General features: G+C 41.7%; 2 protein-coding genes across 6 annotated transcripts in view; both read right to left on the minus strand.

The window, feature by feature from the left end:
- The window catches only part of XK (X-linked Kx blood group antigen, Kell and VPS13A binding protein), a 29,411-nt gene extending 26,968 nt beyond the window's left edge, over nucleotides 1-2,443 (minus strand). For 2 of the 4 annotated variants that reach the window (XR_008577088.1, XR_008577087.1), the window contains exon 1: nucleotides 2,107-2,371. Coding sequence is in view for 1 of the 4 variants with exons in the window: in XM_054825275.1 (XP_054681250.1) it covers nucleotides 2,107-2,351 (245 nt within the window). In the remaining 3 variants the exon portion in view is untranslated. Of the gene's footprint in view, nucleotides 1-2,106 lie in introns of all 4 variants that reach the window. The other 2 variants (XM_054825275.1, XM_054825293.1) reach the window with 2 other exon arrangements.
- A 1,674-nt stretch (nucleotides 2,444-4,117) lies between these two features.
- Nucleotides 4,118-16,229, minus strand: part of LANCL3 (LanC like family member 3) — a 41,023-nt gene continuing 28,911 nt past the window's right edge. Inside the window, exons 2-5 of one of the 2 annotated variants that reach the window (XM_054808941.1) lie at nucleotides 15,879-16,002; nucleotides 14,575-14,772; nucleotides 12,373-12,580; nucleotides 4,118-11,270 (exon numbers count right to left, since the gene is read on the minus strand). In XM_054808941.1, coding sequence (XP_054664916.1) covers nucleotides 11,111-11,270; nucleotides 12,373-12,580; nucleotides 14,575-14,772; nucleotides 15,879-16,002 — 690 coding nt within the window. In that variant the 3' untranslated portion in view covers nucleotides 4,118-11,110. The remainder of the gene's footprint in view (nucleotides 11,271-12,372; nucleotides 12,581-14,574; nucleotides 14,773-15,878; nucleotides 16,003-16,229) is intronic. The other variant, XM_054808948.1, reaches the window with a different exon arrangement.

The following is a 16,229-nucleotide window of genomic DNA, read 5'->3' on the forward strand; positions in this document are numbered from 1 at the left end:
AAAATGGCTCCAGGGACAACGGTCCTTTTCAGCTTACAATGGATAAAGCCACAGTGAAGTGATGACACAGCCAAAAAATATTTTGCCATCTAGCTATCACCTCAGACTTGTGTGTATTCCAGTCCACGCAGGACAGAAAGCCTCCTGCACAAAGTAGGGAAAGGTAAGGTACTTCACGTGCTGAAACACTTCAACTTTTACCGTGCACATCTACGCCTGGTGGGAAGCAATCGGTTTCCTCTTCTGACAGATACAATGATGTTTAGTGGCAGTGGACAGGAAGGCAAGGAAGATAAAAAAAAAAGACCTTTAATGTCTGTCTCAGACCAATCACTTTGCCTTCCCACACTTCTGTACTGTATCCTACAAATAGATACATTTCCCTGAATCTAAACAGAGGATGTTTTCTATGAAACTTTTCCTCTTAATTTGTAGAGTCCTTCCAGCCTTTAGCAGGAAATAAGTTTTTCAGGTGGCGGTATGAAGTACTACCCTCTTTTTATTAGTAATTATCATTCCAGTTATCCTGAGCCCAGAGAGAAGTTAACATGCATCACTTCACACCGCCTAAATGACGCCATGGGGACTGTGGCACAGGCACGCTGCAACGCAACATCTTCAAACCTCCTGGAAACGCTAAGTTTGTACATCTTTGAGAAAGGTAGAAGTGCAGAGCTGGCAACACACTCATACACTACAGCATCATGGAGAGGAGAGGGCTTCCATACACCCACTAGTTTTAGAGTAGCGCCTGCAGCTGGGAGCTCGGCAACACAGCAGAAAGTGTGTTCTGCACAAGATGAAGACTCATGTTGTAAACAGATAAACTTGATGTTAAGAAGGAGAAAGTGAAATCGTGCTTGGTGGTTAAGGTCAAAACAGAAGTCTACGTCTCTTCCAGATAATTAGAAAGAAAATCCTCTAATTTGTTGCTGTTGCTTACATCCTTGGTTTGCTTCTTTCCATCCTGCAGCTTGACACAACAGTCTTTCCTTGCCTGACCTCAAGAAATTGATTTAGAATGATGAAAGTCATGAACATAATTTTTGTTTTGATAGTTGCTTTCCCTTTGGTTCCACTCTTATTTCCCAAAGAACGTGGAAGTATTTTTGTTCTTTGCTTTTAGAAAATCAGAACTTAACCGTTAAGCCATAACTTAAATCTCTTTAAAATATTAACAAACAAACAGAATCCAGCCATGGTTACACAGAAATTCAATGTTTTTGAAGTGTAAGAAGTTTTGTAACATCCAAACTGTTCACCCTTATCAGCGTGAACAAATCTTCCTTTTCCATACTGTCCAGAAATTTCAAAAAGTAGGGGATACTTCTCCTAGCCTGTACTACAGAGATACTACATTTAATTCCCTTTCTTTTTAAGGAAAAGATTTACACATAAATTTGAAATTAAAGTCCCTAGCAAACATTTTGTCATGGGGTTGCACCACATGAGTAACTTTTCATCTATCTGGGTTTTTTCCTAAGGACATTTTCAGTCAGAAATTGAACTGAAGTTGAAAGATCTCCAAAGCAATTCTTGGTAAGAAGCTCACTTTCAGGAAGAAGAGACAGACTAAAGCATTACTAGTATTTCCAAGATGGGAAGGGTACTACCACTGTTTTAAACTCGCAACTGAGTAAGTCTTCCTTTCTCTCTTGTAAGTAACCCCAGAGTAAAGTGTTATGGATAAACCACCAGCGAACAGACACAACCACTTGCAAAACGCCACACGGATAGAAAATGAGCGCAGAAAACGCCACCAGAAAGAGGGAGCGGGCTCTGCCGGGCTCTCCCCGCTCCGCAGGAGCGCAGCCCGCCCGCACCTGCCTCCCAGGAGGGGCTGACCCCGCTCTCTCCAATGCCAAGTGCCTACCGAAGGTCAGGAGCACCACGCCCCTCCCTGTGGTTCTGCCTAAGGACGTTTAAAAAGGAAATTATTCCTCCCGCCGGTTTCAGAAATAAGACCGGGAAGGCTCCGATCGCCGCTACCACCAGCGCAGAGCGGCAGCAGCCGCGCCCGCACGGCACAAAGGCCGGGGCGCTGGGGGCCCCCGGCCGCCCCGCTGAGGCGGGAAGGAGCGGCGGGGCGTAGCGGGACTCACCGACCTGACGAGGGGCCCCAGCTGCAGGAGGTGCAGCAGCAGCACCAGCGGGCGGTCGCGGCTGACGTCGCGGTGGATGAAGACCAGGCTGAGCTGCACCAGCGCGCAGGGCAGGAGGGCGAAGAGCAGCGTCAGCCACTGCCACATGCGGTCCCCCGCCGCGCGGTACGCCCCGCTCAGGCACAGGGCGGCCGCCGTCTCGGCCACGAAGAGGATGAGGGAGACAAGGACGGAGCCCGGGAATTTCATCGCCACCCGCACCGCCACCCCCCCGCCCGTGGGGCGCGTTTTCGCCGCGTCGCGCCCCGGCCCGGCCCGCCCAACCGCCGCTGAGGTGCGGCGCCCACTAAGGGGAGCCGCTAGGGGGAGCCGCCGGCGCAGCCGCCGCCGCCGCGCTCACCGCGGCCTCCGCCCGGGAGGGGCCGGGCAAGGCGCGGGGGTGGCCGGGGCTCCTCCGGCGGCGGCCCCGGTGAGGGAGAGGTTGGAGCTGCTGGGGCTTGATCCTGGCAGCGGCGGGGCTGGGGCATAGGTGGAGCAACGCGCCTCGGTGGCGCATGGGGAGGACCCGGTCATCGCGTCTCCTGTGGCCGTAAGGTGCATAAGTGAACTAGGGGGGGATCGGTGGGTGGAAAGGTGGGGGTGCTCTTCAGGGGGACCTCGGCAGGTTGGAGAAGTACCCTGAAAGAAGCAGGCAAGGGCAAAGTCCTGCACCTGGGAGAAAATAACCCCATGCAACAATAAAGGCTGAGGGACAGCTGATTAAAAAAAATGCAGAAAAGGAGCCGTGAGTCTTAGTAACCCTCCTTTGAGGCATGTCGTTCAGAGACCTTCTCACCGGATCAGTGAGCCTGCTGACAGAGGCATTCCCTTACCACTTTGTCAGGTGAATCTTATCCTTGCTTGTCAGGCCTTTTCCCTCCAAGGCTCCTAGGATCACAAAACCCAAAGCCCTGCTACACCACCAGCTGTTGGCCAGCAGCATTTACCTGCTGTGCCTGAGCCTTTACCCTTCAGCAGGAGCCAGGAGGCCACTGTGTGCCTTTCTCCCTTGCCACCAGAGCTCTGGAGTCATTCTGGATATGCATAGCGTCACGCTGGCTGCATGGACAAGCAGCAAAAGGTAATAGCCTGAGGGCAAGACAAGCCTTTGCAATCTCTCCAACATCCTGAATCTGATCACCTGGTGAGAAACAAAGCTCCTGAGGTACCAAGTCAAGTTGGCAGATGGTACCTGTATCCTGCAGGGGGGAGTCTCCAATCACCGCTGCTCCTCACCTCCTCTTGGAGCAGATACTTGGTTCCTGCTCAGCTGGCTCTGATGCCTCCCCTGACAGATCTTGTTTCTCCTTGCCTGTTCCCAGGTACTTGCAGATCTGCATGTTTAGATTAGCTACAGACCTGAGACCTACCAGGAGCACAACAGGTAGGCAAGGTACGGAGTTTGAGATGCTACTAGCCTAATAATGGGATAACACTAATGGCTACTTCTGCACATCTGCTACTATTCTTTAATGCAACTTAGGTTGACACCAGATTTATACCAAAAATGCCAGCAACGCTTACTTTGGGCCATTTCTTGAACTGCTGCTCAGGCAAATCTGGAGTCCTATCGCTCACCTGTAGTTGAGCTGAGCTCATGATGGCAAAGACTGAAACCTTGTTATGGGCAGGCCTAGGTGAGTTTAATGTTCTAATGCTCTTCACTGAGAATGGAGGGGTCTTTCTGGAGAGAGGTGGCCACATGTACTGAGATTTAAGCAGGCCGAAAATAAACACTTAAGTGGGTAGCTTTAACCTACAGGCCAAAAGTAACTTGTCTTCTCTTATCTCATGGGAAACTGCCACGAGGTAGTGTTACCTAATCACTATGTGCAGCCTGAATGTTCTATTGAATTCTCAGATGAATGATTTTACCTTTGGTAACACGGTACTACTGAAAAGCTTTTGGAGCCCCAAATCATGACTGCTACAGAAGGAAAAGTTGCCAGCACTATGAAAGATCAATACAGAAATAAGCAATCCAATGCAAAACCATACTGCTCAAGGTTGGGCTTTTATTTAAGGCAAAATATAATCACAGCTTTAATATTCATAATATGGGTATACACAGAGTTTGTCTTGCCACTATGAAGCTCAGTATTTTCACTGCTTTTAAAAAGCTATAAAATCTAGTTTCTATTATAATCTACAATACAAAACTAATACAATAAACACATTCTGAAAGATCACAGTGTTTAAAACATTAGAAGAGCAGGGGTCCTGCTTTTAAACAATAAGGTGCGTTTCTAAAGAATCAAATCAATCTTGATTCTATAGGGCCTGTACCATATTATGGCTGCAAATGGCTATTACACTGAGAAACCAATCTAGGGTGCGGTATGTACTCAAGAAACAAACACTGTATGTTGGAATATATTGAATAATCAAGTGTCACCAACACAAACTATACATGAAATAATGCCATTTAAGTTCCCTGTACTTTTTGTTGGTATTGGCATTTATGTATATTGCAGACATGCTGAGGGAAAATGGGAGTAAAACTGCTGTTAAAAAAGGCCCTGCATATGCAAACACCTGTGCTTTCCTCCTACTATACGAACAAGCCTTACTAATTCCACGGGACTCACGCAGAGGAAAGTATGCAGGCTTGGGGCCCAGAATGATGCAGTTTTGCCCCTATTTCACACCTGTGGAAGGACCTAACCTTGCGTGCCTGAAGTCAAGTGGAGATTCACCATTGACCTCAGCAGGTGGCATATCAGGCCCTTAAAATGAGCACAGGAGGCCAAATTGGTGGCAAAATCAGACTATTGTTAAAGGAAATCTTTCTTCTCTCATGTGTAGTCATGGTAATGAAGACAGAAGCAGAGTTCATTTTCTGGTAAGAAAGCCTTTCTCTTCTACATGAAGTATAAATAACTATTTGAATAGGATATGTTTTCTGTTCACTATGGGATATAATTGACTTCAAGGCTTCTACATAAAATTTTCTGGGGAGTATGCATGTATAGTTATGCAGTGCTGTTGCTGAGTATTATAAACTATCTTTTATTGAAATATCATTATACCAAAAGGCAAAATGAGTTTTTAATTTTCTGCCATCCTAGTTGGTATTGCTGTACTTGACCTAAATGCCTCCACCTTCTCTTTGAGTCATGCAATGAACAAAGTCAAGGGACTCCCTTGTAAGTATTAAAAATAAATACAGTGTTATGTATTTTCAAGCAGATTGCTATTTATAAATAGACTTTTTTCAGAGCATGATGTAAAATTTTAAATATACAGGGTACAGGACCAACAGTGACATCAGTGACAGTATAAATTAGTCAGGAGGTTTAATAACTCAAAGGCAGCGAAAAGTTGGTGCATGTTGTGTTTTGGATCTATGTTTTTAAACTGCCTAAGCATTCATAGTGTACATAATTTCTCTTCCATTAAATGATAGGAGTAAGCAGTAGGTTCAGTTACAGGCAACTCCTTCACAGGCAGACTTTTTTCAGCATGTGATGACTGTGGTATAATGGCAACAAAGTGCTGTTCAAGGCAGCTAAAACCTGTACAGTGCACGCTGTACCTCTGTCTGTGCAGTGAAGCAAATGTGCTATTCTCTTGGAAAATGCCTATTCACGTCCCTAAATCGCTGTATTGTTTTGTTGGCCCTGAGCGTTTTTGGCTTATGGCTTTGAAGTATGCTGTTCCCTCAGTAATGTGATTTTTGGTCATTTTCTTATTTCTTTTCAATTTAGCTTTCTGCTGCTTACTACTTAGTCCAGCACATATTTATATAAACTCAAATGTCTTCTCAGAGCAATCTAGACTGTGCTGTTAGTCAGCAATTGGTCATCAGTGTAGTTCTTCACAGGAAGATTACTCTTTAGAATCTACAGGGCAATTCTTATTCCTGATATACTAATCTTCCTACAGATTAGAATATGCACTCATGCCAGTGAATATTCAAGCTATGTAGAAGATTACCGCACCTGAGATTTACTTGGCAGACCTCAGAGATATGCTCTGTCCATGGATCTTACAGGTCTAAGTAACAAGGATATATTCTCAACGTGCATGCATATGCTAAAATAGGTCACTGGTTGCATAAAATATGCAATATGTTGGCAGATGCTATAACTGTATATGCAGATAACGATGCAAGTACAAAAAATTGATTGCTTATGAAAATTTCCATTTGCACATATTGCACCTGTATGTTTCTGAATACATAGGTAGCTACATTTCAATTTTTCCACAGTATTTTAAAAACTAATCAGTATTCTTATCATATTCTCTGCATGTCCATATAATTATTGTGAGAACATCAAAGTGGCATTACTTAATTTCACAGAGTAGCAAAAAGGGTGACCACTTGCATTCATTTGTGCATATTTCCCAGAACTATTGAAATGTGTTTTTTGGGATGTTTAGCCATTTCGCTTGGTTTTGATTGTCTTAATAGAACTGAGATACTAGAGAAGTGAACATGCTCCCCAGAAAGTCTCTCTGTTTTATTTAATGATGTAAAACGTCAGTGACAGTTGTTATACAGTATAATGATTTTTTTCCTTAGGAGGTGGGAAATGGCAGAGCCGGTGAGAAGAGACCACTTGGGAGCGTAAAATAATGCAATGCAAATAAGTGGAACACCCCTCTTAAGCAAAATTAATCAATCTTATTTTCAAGAACAAAAGACCTGGGCTGCTGCTTCAGCCTTCTGAAGTTATTCATAGGTTGGGAAAGAAAGGCAGGGAAACTGAAGGAAACAACAATGCAAACAAAGCAGATATTGAAAGCAGTGGCGTAAAATGAAGATGTTATCATGCTGAGAAGTTGCGAGTAGCAGAAAAAAACGAAGATATATTTGTTAGAACTGTACTGTTGATGAAATGTATTGCATCTGGCTCTGTGAATCCCGAGATCGCTAAATCTGGACATTACAGATCTAGTTTCCCTCAAAATTATTCCGTGACAGTAATCTATGAATGACATACCAAAAGTCATGAGTTAGTATATAGCTCCTTAAACTGATTTGTAATCTACAGCTTTAATCACAAACAGCACCACACAAACACAGGTACATCACAAATAAGCACCGATACCCACACAATGCATCCTCTTTGCTTTAACAGCATAATCACAAATACTATTATATCACTTAAATTCCTATTGCCTACGCTTTAGAAACTAAACACAGTCAAGAAACAAATGTGCAAACGTGACGTAGTAACTTGTGTTTCACACTTTGAAAGAGGCTTCTCAAGTTTCTGGTAACGCAGTCTTTTGTCACAGCACCATGGCAGAATCTGTTCAGGAATACACTTTTTCAGTCTATTAGGGCCCAATTCAGGAGCAGGAGGAGACAGCATCCCGCTGAGAACATCTAGCAAAGGTTGCATGATCGATTTCTTGAAGCAGTAAGGAGGGAACACAAAGGACCTTACTTTTTTATTACACTGAAAAGTGCTGACAGCTCTGCTCAGGTTGCTTTCCTGTCAGCGTCTTAAAAGCAACAAATAAAGGTTGCAACAGCACATATGTAAGAGCATATACAGTACAAAGGGAAAAAAAAAGCAGATAGACAATTAAGAGGAGGCTAAAGATGTAAAAAACCTGCTCATTTAACGATTGGCATTGTCAGAAGAGCCCTGGGGTATATTTACACTGTGTTCAGAAGCTGTGACTACAGCACATCTAGTAGCCACCTTAACCCAGCTAGGTCAGGTAAGAAAAGCCACAAAGCTCTAAGAATGAGCTTGAACTGCCGTGTCTGAAGAAACATATGAATAATTGTGTTCCAAGATTTTACAAGATGTATCCCATGAGACTGGATGTTTATGTTACTGTTACTCAAGTGTCAGTGAACAAAGCTTGCGTGCTGCCCTCGCCCTTGTCAGTGCCAAACTTGCATAACTTGCAGAGAGATATTTGGGACCTAGATTTTGAAAATTGAGTGGTTGCATGGGTTTTCTCATTGTTGAATGGACTACCTCTTACTCAAGTATCTATTTTCTTTCTCACAGGATTAGTATCAAATGAAGCCAAACACATGGCTTCAGATATGGAGAATGTGCGGAGAGTCAGATCTGTTTTGCGGGTGCTGTTGAACACAACACAGAGCAGATCCGAGTCTCCTCTGACTGTAAATCAGAAGGAATTAATTCTACAAAGAGACACAGAAAGGAAACAACTAGAAAACTGACACCGAGTTCTTAATTATATTTCCTGCCATTTATGAAAAATTACATTAAAAGATAAATGCAAACATGACTGTTGGAAGTCAAGCATAATAAAATTGAGTGATTTTATCTACTGCTATTATAGTAAATTTTAACATATATGTTGTATATGTTCCAATATCAGCATTCATGACTTGGTCAGGATCTAAATTACTGTACTGATTTATTGTGCTCTAGATTTATTGAGGTTTTGGCAAAGATTCTTCTTCAAGCATCTCCTGAGAAATAACTAACTGGAAACAATTAAATGTTGTGGCCCACCGATAATTAAAAGGTAGGCACTAGGGACAAAATCAAAAGGTCATGATTACTCTTCTGATATGCGCAGATTCTGTTAAGGCTTAAGTTTGGAGTTGTTTGGGGTTTTTTGCCGGTGCAGTTATCAAAACAGTAGGCATTTTTGTTTTATGTTTGCATCTCTAAATAAAAGGACTGGCAATAAATGCAGGATTGCAACAGCTATGAGTCTAGATCATGGCAGAACCTATTTCTTTGTGTTACACTAAGATAGAATACAGTTCCAGTAGCTACCTAAATGCTATGGCACAAATGTTGTTATGTGTTTTAGCTGAGTGACATTACTCTGCAATAAAAAATTGAGACTGAAAAGCTAGTGACCATAGGGAAAAAGTGGGTAGGCCAAGGTTTACCTTCCTTAAACATCTGTTTAAAAGGGTTCCAGTTATGAAATATATAAGCCACCTGCACTACAGGGAAGCAACTGGATAAAAGTCCTAATGGACTCAGGATCCTCCCTACTGACAACTGACCTTGCTCTGATCTAACAGGAGCGTTTCAACACGGCTGGGCGGAGCACGCGCACATCTCCACTGACTTTTTCATTTAGCTTCACATGTAGATCTCCCTATGAAATGCATCCTCCTGTGTGTACACTTCTCACTGCTCATAGTAACAAAGTGAGTGACATTAATGGCATTTATCCCACAAATAATAAGCACATACCAACTGCATATTGAATTTTAACATTTCCATTCAATAAAAAATCCCTAACTTCTTGACAAACTGATACAGAACTGCATTGCTTTATTCACCAATGAAATATGATTACTTCTATGATTAAGTAATTAATTAGAGCTGCACAGTGCAAGACAAAATAGCAGAAATCCTAATCTACAGCTCTTAATAATGCAAGCCATCTCATTAAAATAACAGTGGCAAAAGTAAGAATGGGATTACTATATTAAAATGCAGAAGGATTGCAAGACCTGGCTCCGACTTATAGCCTGATCAAGGCCCACTGAAATTAAATGGGAACTTTAATCCATTAGACATTAAAAATAAAGAAATTGTAATCTCCTCCAGCTGAGAATGCAGGAAGAGAGACTGCATTGTTTGGCAGTGCACGTAGGTCAGCTTTTTCACCCTAACTGCAATTTTTGACATACTGGTCTTCCCAATCTGTCTTTAAAGGTAATTGCATTACGTTATTCCCATATAAATAAAAATAAATATATTTTAAATACAGATGTTGATTTTATATTTTTTTAGTACAAATCTATGTTAGCATTCTCTTTAGCTTTCAAGTACCATATCATATATATATATAATACATATAAAACAGCATATAATTGCAACCTTAAGTGCTAGTGCAACTAGTGTTGAGCAACCCATTTACTTCTATAGCTACAAATCATTTGGGTATATACATTATTTTGTTAACCAGGAAAAGGAAGCAATTTTGAGTTTTGTTTCAGGTTTTTCTTAATATCAGTATGCCATCCAAGGTTTGCATTCAGTTTGCAGGGTTTGTAGTGAACAATTCATCAAGGAAAATAGATTTTCTATTCTCTGAAATATGTATGTCATTGTTCAGAAATGCTGCTATAGGTAATTAATTTTTAAAGGTAGCTTTTGTATCACCGAACAATACTTATCTAGTAATGCTGTACCGTGAAGAAAGCATCTGCCTGCTGTATCTTTGCTACAGAACTTTTTGATCCAAGTTTGCTCCATGGCTCCACTCATCTTCCCTGTGACGGAAAGTATTGACAAGAAGTGACAGGGTTACAGTAAATCAGTAAGGAGACCAGCTCCTCACCACAGAGCTCTGAAAGGAAGGGTCAAATTCACTTCTCATTTACACACATGAAACCCCACTAGCTGAAATGAAACTGCCGGCTGAATATACAGCTATCTACATAACTATCGTATGCATGTGAAGACGAAATAGCTCCAAGATACAGGTATTTCTAACACGTGTTACTAGAACTAGTAGATGTGGTTGAGATAAAAAATCCCAGATTTTGCCTTTGTGCAGTGTAGTGACACGTCTACGACACCCTCCCCGATAAGTGCATCGCTGCATGAAGACTTGTTTTTGCAGGTCTCTCTAAAACCTACTGGATGCATCACTGCTTCTTCTTTGCATGCCCCTGTAATTCTAGCTTGCCTTTTTTTTTTTCTCCTGTGTAACCACCAAATTAAAAGTTTGATAATGCCCTTTTCTGTCTCACTTGAATAAATAGATTTTGCTTCTTATTACAGCTAAATATCTACCCCATCAGATTCAATCACTTCCCCCATATTTTTTTTCTTCCCCCATATTTTTTTTTTCACTGACCCTTTTTTTTTTTGACCACACAGTTCCCTCCCAAAGCCCCAGTATATTTTCTTTTTCACCTGACTCCCAGCTACGTTAAGGCTAGCGTTAGTGGTACCACTGGCTTGTTTTGTAAATAGCCTCTCTTGACAAATAAGTGAAACTGCAGGTGCCCTCTCCCATCGCCACCAGGATGCGGCCCTGGAGAATGTTACTCTCTAGACGAAGACACTGAAGAGAGGAAACTCAGCTTGGTTGGGCTGCAGCAAGTCAGTCAGGAAACACACAGTTCCCGAGAAGCCTTCATACAGACTATATACACTTTCTAATGCCCGGGAACCAGCCTTAAATTCTTCTGTAAATAAGAACTCTGCAAACCTAAGAAACAAGAAAAAAAAAAAGTTTGTTATTATTTGGTGTCCCTGTACGTCTACTTACTTGTTGTTTGAAAGCATCATTTTAGTAACACTCGATGATTGAAAAAATTATTATTTAACCTTATGTGGAAATTTTACACTCTCCTATTTCCATGATAAACTGAGGTCTATGAGATCTAGAAAAGCCAAACCTTTGCAAACTCTACATGTGTTATGCTTCCTTGAGAGCTATGAACTTTTTCTCATTTCTGAGACATATTATTAAACAAATATTTTTTAATATTTTATGTTGATTGTTATTTCAGCAGGATACAAACAATGTTTTGCGTCGATGCAACAAATTCTGTAACACTGAAATAACTAAACAAATAAAATGTTTTCACTTCAAAGCAAATGGCTGAAAATAAGTCACCCTAATTACTACGCCACTTCCTCTCATTATTCTGTGCTGTAAGGAAAACAGTAACAAACATTGAAAATTATCTTTTCAAATACGTATAGTAAATTACAGAAATAAAATTAAATATAATTGCAGCACTGTGACAGAATTTTCAGTGGGATATACTTGCTTGCATCAGGACAAAACAGAGTTAACCCCACTAGCTAAACCGCCAAATAGCACTATGTCAAACTGGCTAAAGTTGGCAATGATAAATTAAAAACCAGTAAAATAACAGCAAACCAAGTCTTTTTATTTTTCATGTTTAGTAGTAAGGGATAGTGTTAAATGCTCTGAAAATCAGAACAAATCAATATAACAAACAGCATCACATTTTACTCTGCTCCTGGACTTGTGTCTGCAACTTGGCTGTCCGACCTCATGTCAGATGAGACCTGGATGTGTGCCGTTCCTCTCCATCCGCCCCGGTTCTCTCTGAAGGAGGGCAGGGAGGGAGGGAGGGAGATGGGAGAACCTGCCGCTTCACCCGCCGCAGGCAGCCTGGAAGCAGGGCTGCAGGGCTCCCCGCGGAGTGCGCCTGCCCCACAACTCAGGGCTAGAATTGCTACATCTGAGGGTGGTGATCACAGACTCTGAGCAGCTTTATAAATGTTCCCGAAACATTCCAGTGTTACCCTGAATCCAGTAAGGTAGGAATGCTAACCTTTGTGCCCTGTATATGTATTTTGAGTTTCCAGTGAGCCTATACAGCAGCAGGAACACGTAAGCACTACCAGCCACTCCATGGCATATTCCAGGTCCCTTCTTCAAGAGGCCTTTCTGCCAAGTTAGCTCTCCACAGCGGATACAAGTGTCCAGATATTGAGGCTTCTTGGAAACCAGGTAAGCTTTGGCAAACAGGTACGCAATGCCTAGGAAAACAGCAGTGAGGTTGTCTTTTGTAGTAAGTAGGCCAAGCGTTTCGTAGAACACTTAATAAAGATTAATACACTAAAAAACTGCAGTCTCATGCTCTACATACACATGTCAGCGTTACATATCTATATGCTACATATGGAAGGGAGAGTATCTGGTATGCTAAAAAGCATACGGTATGATGTACTTATCCACTCCCTTTGACAACACCATTTTCAATCTTTTCAATGCATTACTGAATTTCTGGGTTTACTCTAACATTCCCAGTCTTTTATCAATTTAAAACAGTAGTCACATTTTTGCCTTTAAAACAGTAAACTCATAGCACTGTCTTCCGTTGGTTGCAAACCCCCATTCACCTCACCTGTTTACATTGACAGAAACACAAGGATGGGCAAGATTAATTCTTACATTGGCAACAGATACAGTTTTTTACTGAATGAGAAGAAGAAACTTGGTTTTTTTTCCCCAGTGGGGCTTTATTCTAGTTATAAACAGTTATGCATACTAACTTCTGTTAAAAACAAACAAACAAACGAAAACCTATTTGGCTTATTTTTAGAGGGGATTCAAATAAATTAACCATAATCTTCAACAGAGCACTGCACAGCTCAGTTCATGGTAACCTTAAAAGAATGCATATGACCCATAACCAAATCAAGCGCCTAAGGAAACTTTTAGAATAGCTCACTTGTGGTCTGAATATAGTATACACTGAAGTAGCTGAAAAGTGTTGTGGTAAAATACATGTGCATTTTTACTCAAGAACAGTGATGGGATACAGGATTTTCTGGGTAAAACCAATACCAATTGATGAATTTACATGTCTCTAAATGTCTCCTAAAGTAACTTCTTTATGCTCTTTGGGATTTTGTCACTTCGGTCGAGTCTCAATGCCTATGTCTCCACTGGCAGTTAAACCCAAGTCAAAGGCCACTCTCAAGATACTGAAACAAAGAGGGCATCCTCCCTGCAGGTTTCATCACTAGGTCAGCCATGCTGTAGAAGAAATTTTTTCCTCTTAAAAATAAAAAAAGTTGGTAAGCAAAACCTGTTTTCACTTTATTTCATTAGAGTGTGACAGCAAGAAGTTTGTTCCTTACTCATACCAACAAAAAGATAATGCATCAGCAGAAGGCACATTTAAGGGATGTTAATTATAATGTATTTTTTGTAATTTAAATAGAACACCTTCAAAAGCAATGCATCAATGCTCATAGACATTCTTTAATAAAAGTAAGTTTTTCTGCAACCTTCAAGGTTCACGTTACCAAGCCAATATGACTAGTTGGCAATACAATTCTGCCTGGGGGTAAAAAAGCAATTCCAATACACAACATTATTTGCCAAAATTGCTAAGGTATAGGATTAGATTCTGACTGACAGACATCAGTCTTACCTCATGAACCCAAACTAAGGACTGATTCTCTTTTTCTCTGAAAAGCAGCTTTATATGGGTCACTTCTTACAGAAAAAATGCCTCTTGTTAGTACAAACTCCCCTTCAGATGAAAACACCTTGGTCAAATTCATGCATTATCCGTGTAGTAAGGGCAGCTCAAACTTTGATTCTGATGGGAGGGGGGAAGCTATTCTGAAGGCCTTCCCAAAACTCACAGATGTGTCTGTACCTGTGTTCTTTCACATATTATTTCTCTGTACAGCCATATGCTGCCTTTTGACTCAACTATACCATTCTTTGAGGTCTTGTCATGAAACGGAGCAAGAGTGGAAAACATACAGTTCACCAGAGTTCTTTCAGCTGTGATCACCTATGCTTTTAAGGCAGAAAATATGGCTATCCTTCCGGCTGCTTCAGCAATAAATAAAACACTTAACTGGAAGAAAAAGACTAAATAATTTGCCTGCATCTCATAAAACGTCAAAATCAGTCAAATTTAACCTGAGATTATCTTCTACACAGAATGACTTAACATGGAAAAGCAACGTGATCAGCATCTGGTTATTCATAGCATCAATGGGAAAAGAACCTGGAGCTCCATGACACCAGTGTACAAGCTCATTCTCCCGCTCGATTGTCTCTCCCAGCTCAGGAGGCCAGTTGCTGTTCTGTTCTTGGTCCATAAGAAAATCAACGCTCTGCCACACAAGCTCCTGATCTGCTGGCTGGAGGTACTCATAATAGGAAAGCAACATCTGAAGGATTGATGAAAGCCCATGTGCTGCACCTGTAAAGAACAGCAGTAGTCAAAGGGAGAGGGTAGGTTTAGGTCCTACCTCCATCTCACAGCAACCTTCTCTTGGGACTGATTTCCTTGTCAAGTCCATGGGTCTTTCATCATCTTTAAGCATATTACAATAGTGCTTGGAATAAAAGCTTTTTAGGTGCATGACATTATGATTTGTTACTACTTCTGTCTTTTCCAGGTCCCCAAGCTATGCAAAAATACGTAGGAATTTTATCTGCTCTCACTTTGATGTGACTGAAACTCAGTGTGTGAAGTTACACTGAACCTAAAGTGAATACTATTTCAAGACGTTATTCTTCTTGACACACTGCTGAATCTGGACCATTATTCTGAAGTCTTTGTTGAACCCATATTGGAACTGGACCATAAATGGTATTTCCAGTTACTGATTGACAGTATCAGTCAGCTAAAAGCTGAATTTCAGTACAAGAATTGTCTGTATCTGCCAGGGTCTGTGCAGCAGCACCACTCAGTGACTTCTCCCTCTGCTCCCCTCCCACAGAACTTGCTCACTAACATCTGCAAACCAATCTCACACTTTCTGCAGTGTGATACTGTGCCCTGAGGACCCCACTAGGGACCCGCTCAATGTCCCTTCATCGCAGCTTTAGATGAGCTCCAACTAAGCTGCTTGCGATGGGCAGGAGCTGACCATATGCTTGAATTGCATTGCTATGGCCAAAAACGCTCTGCGAGTCCCCTGCGTGGCAACAGCAGCTTACAAATAACGTCCCCCGACAGATCTCTCCGGTAATCTTCTCCACACAGGCACGGGCACCACACCTCTCTCTGCCTCCATCTGGCAAGGGCAGATTTACCAAGGCAGAAAGACGAGGGAATGAAGCTGCTGCCTGCTGCTCCCCTGGTGCAGCACAGGCACCTCTCGCGTTCTTCAGCGCTAGGCAGCATCAGTCCTTCCCTCCAGCCCCTCAGTCCCACTTAACAGTTTTAGTAGGTCTGATGGTCCCAACTTAGTCAGGAGAAATCCCACACTGTGGGTTTTATGTATTTTATTTCTGAAGCATCTACTGGCTCAGCATCTACACACAGCATCACTTTCCAAGTAGTTGGTGTGTTTTACTCACCGAGATACTCTGTTCCATAGTAGGAATACATAAGTGGGAACGGTTTCCTCTTCTTCACTGCGTACTGCTTTCCTGATTCTAGTATGGCCAGGCAAATTGATTTTATTTGTGCCGGGGTCAGCACCTAAACGGAAACATCAAAACAAACATCAAGCCTATTATAAAAATTTTTATTTTTAGACATTTTTCAGGACTCTGCTTTTTTGCTGGTGCATTATACAAAGTACTGCCTTTAATCTTATGAGCATGCTGTAATACACATCATTATTAAGAGTTCCTTACATAAAAGAGTAAATTTACATAATGTTTCTCAAAAACAGAGTTTCATCCTGTCTCAGGAAAGTGAATGTC

Source organism: Grus americana, chromosome 1, assembly GCF_028858705.1.
Source record: "Grus americana isolate bGruAme1 chromosome 1, bGruAme1.mat, whole genome shotgun sequence".
In the NCBI taxonomy this organism is placed as follows: Eukaryota; Metazoa; Chordata; class Aves; order Gruiformes; family Gruidae; genus Grus; species Grus americana.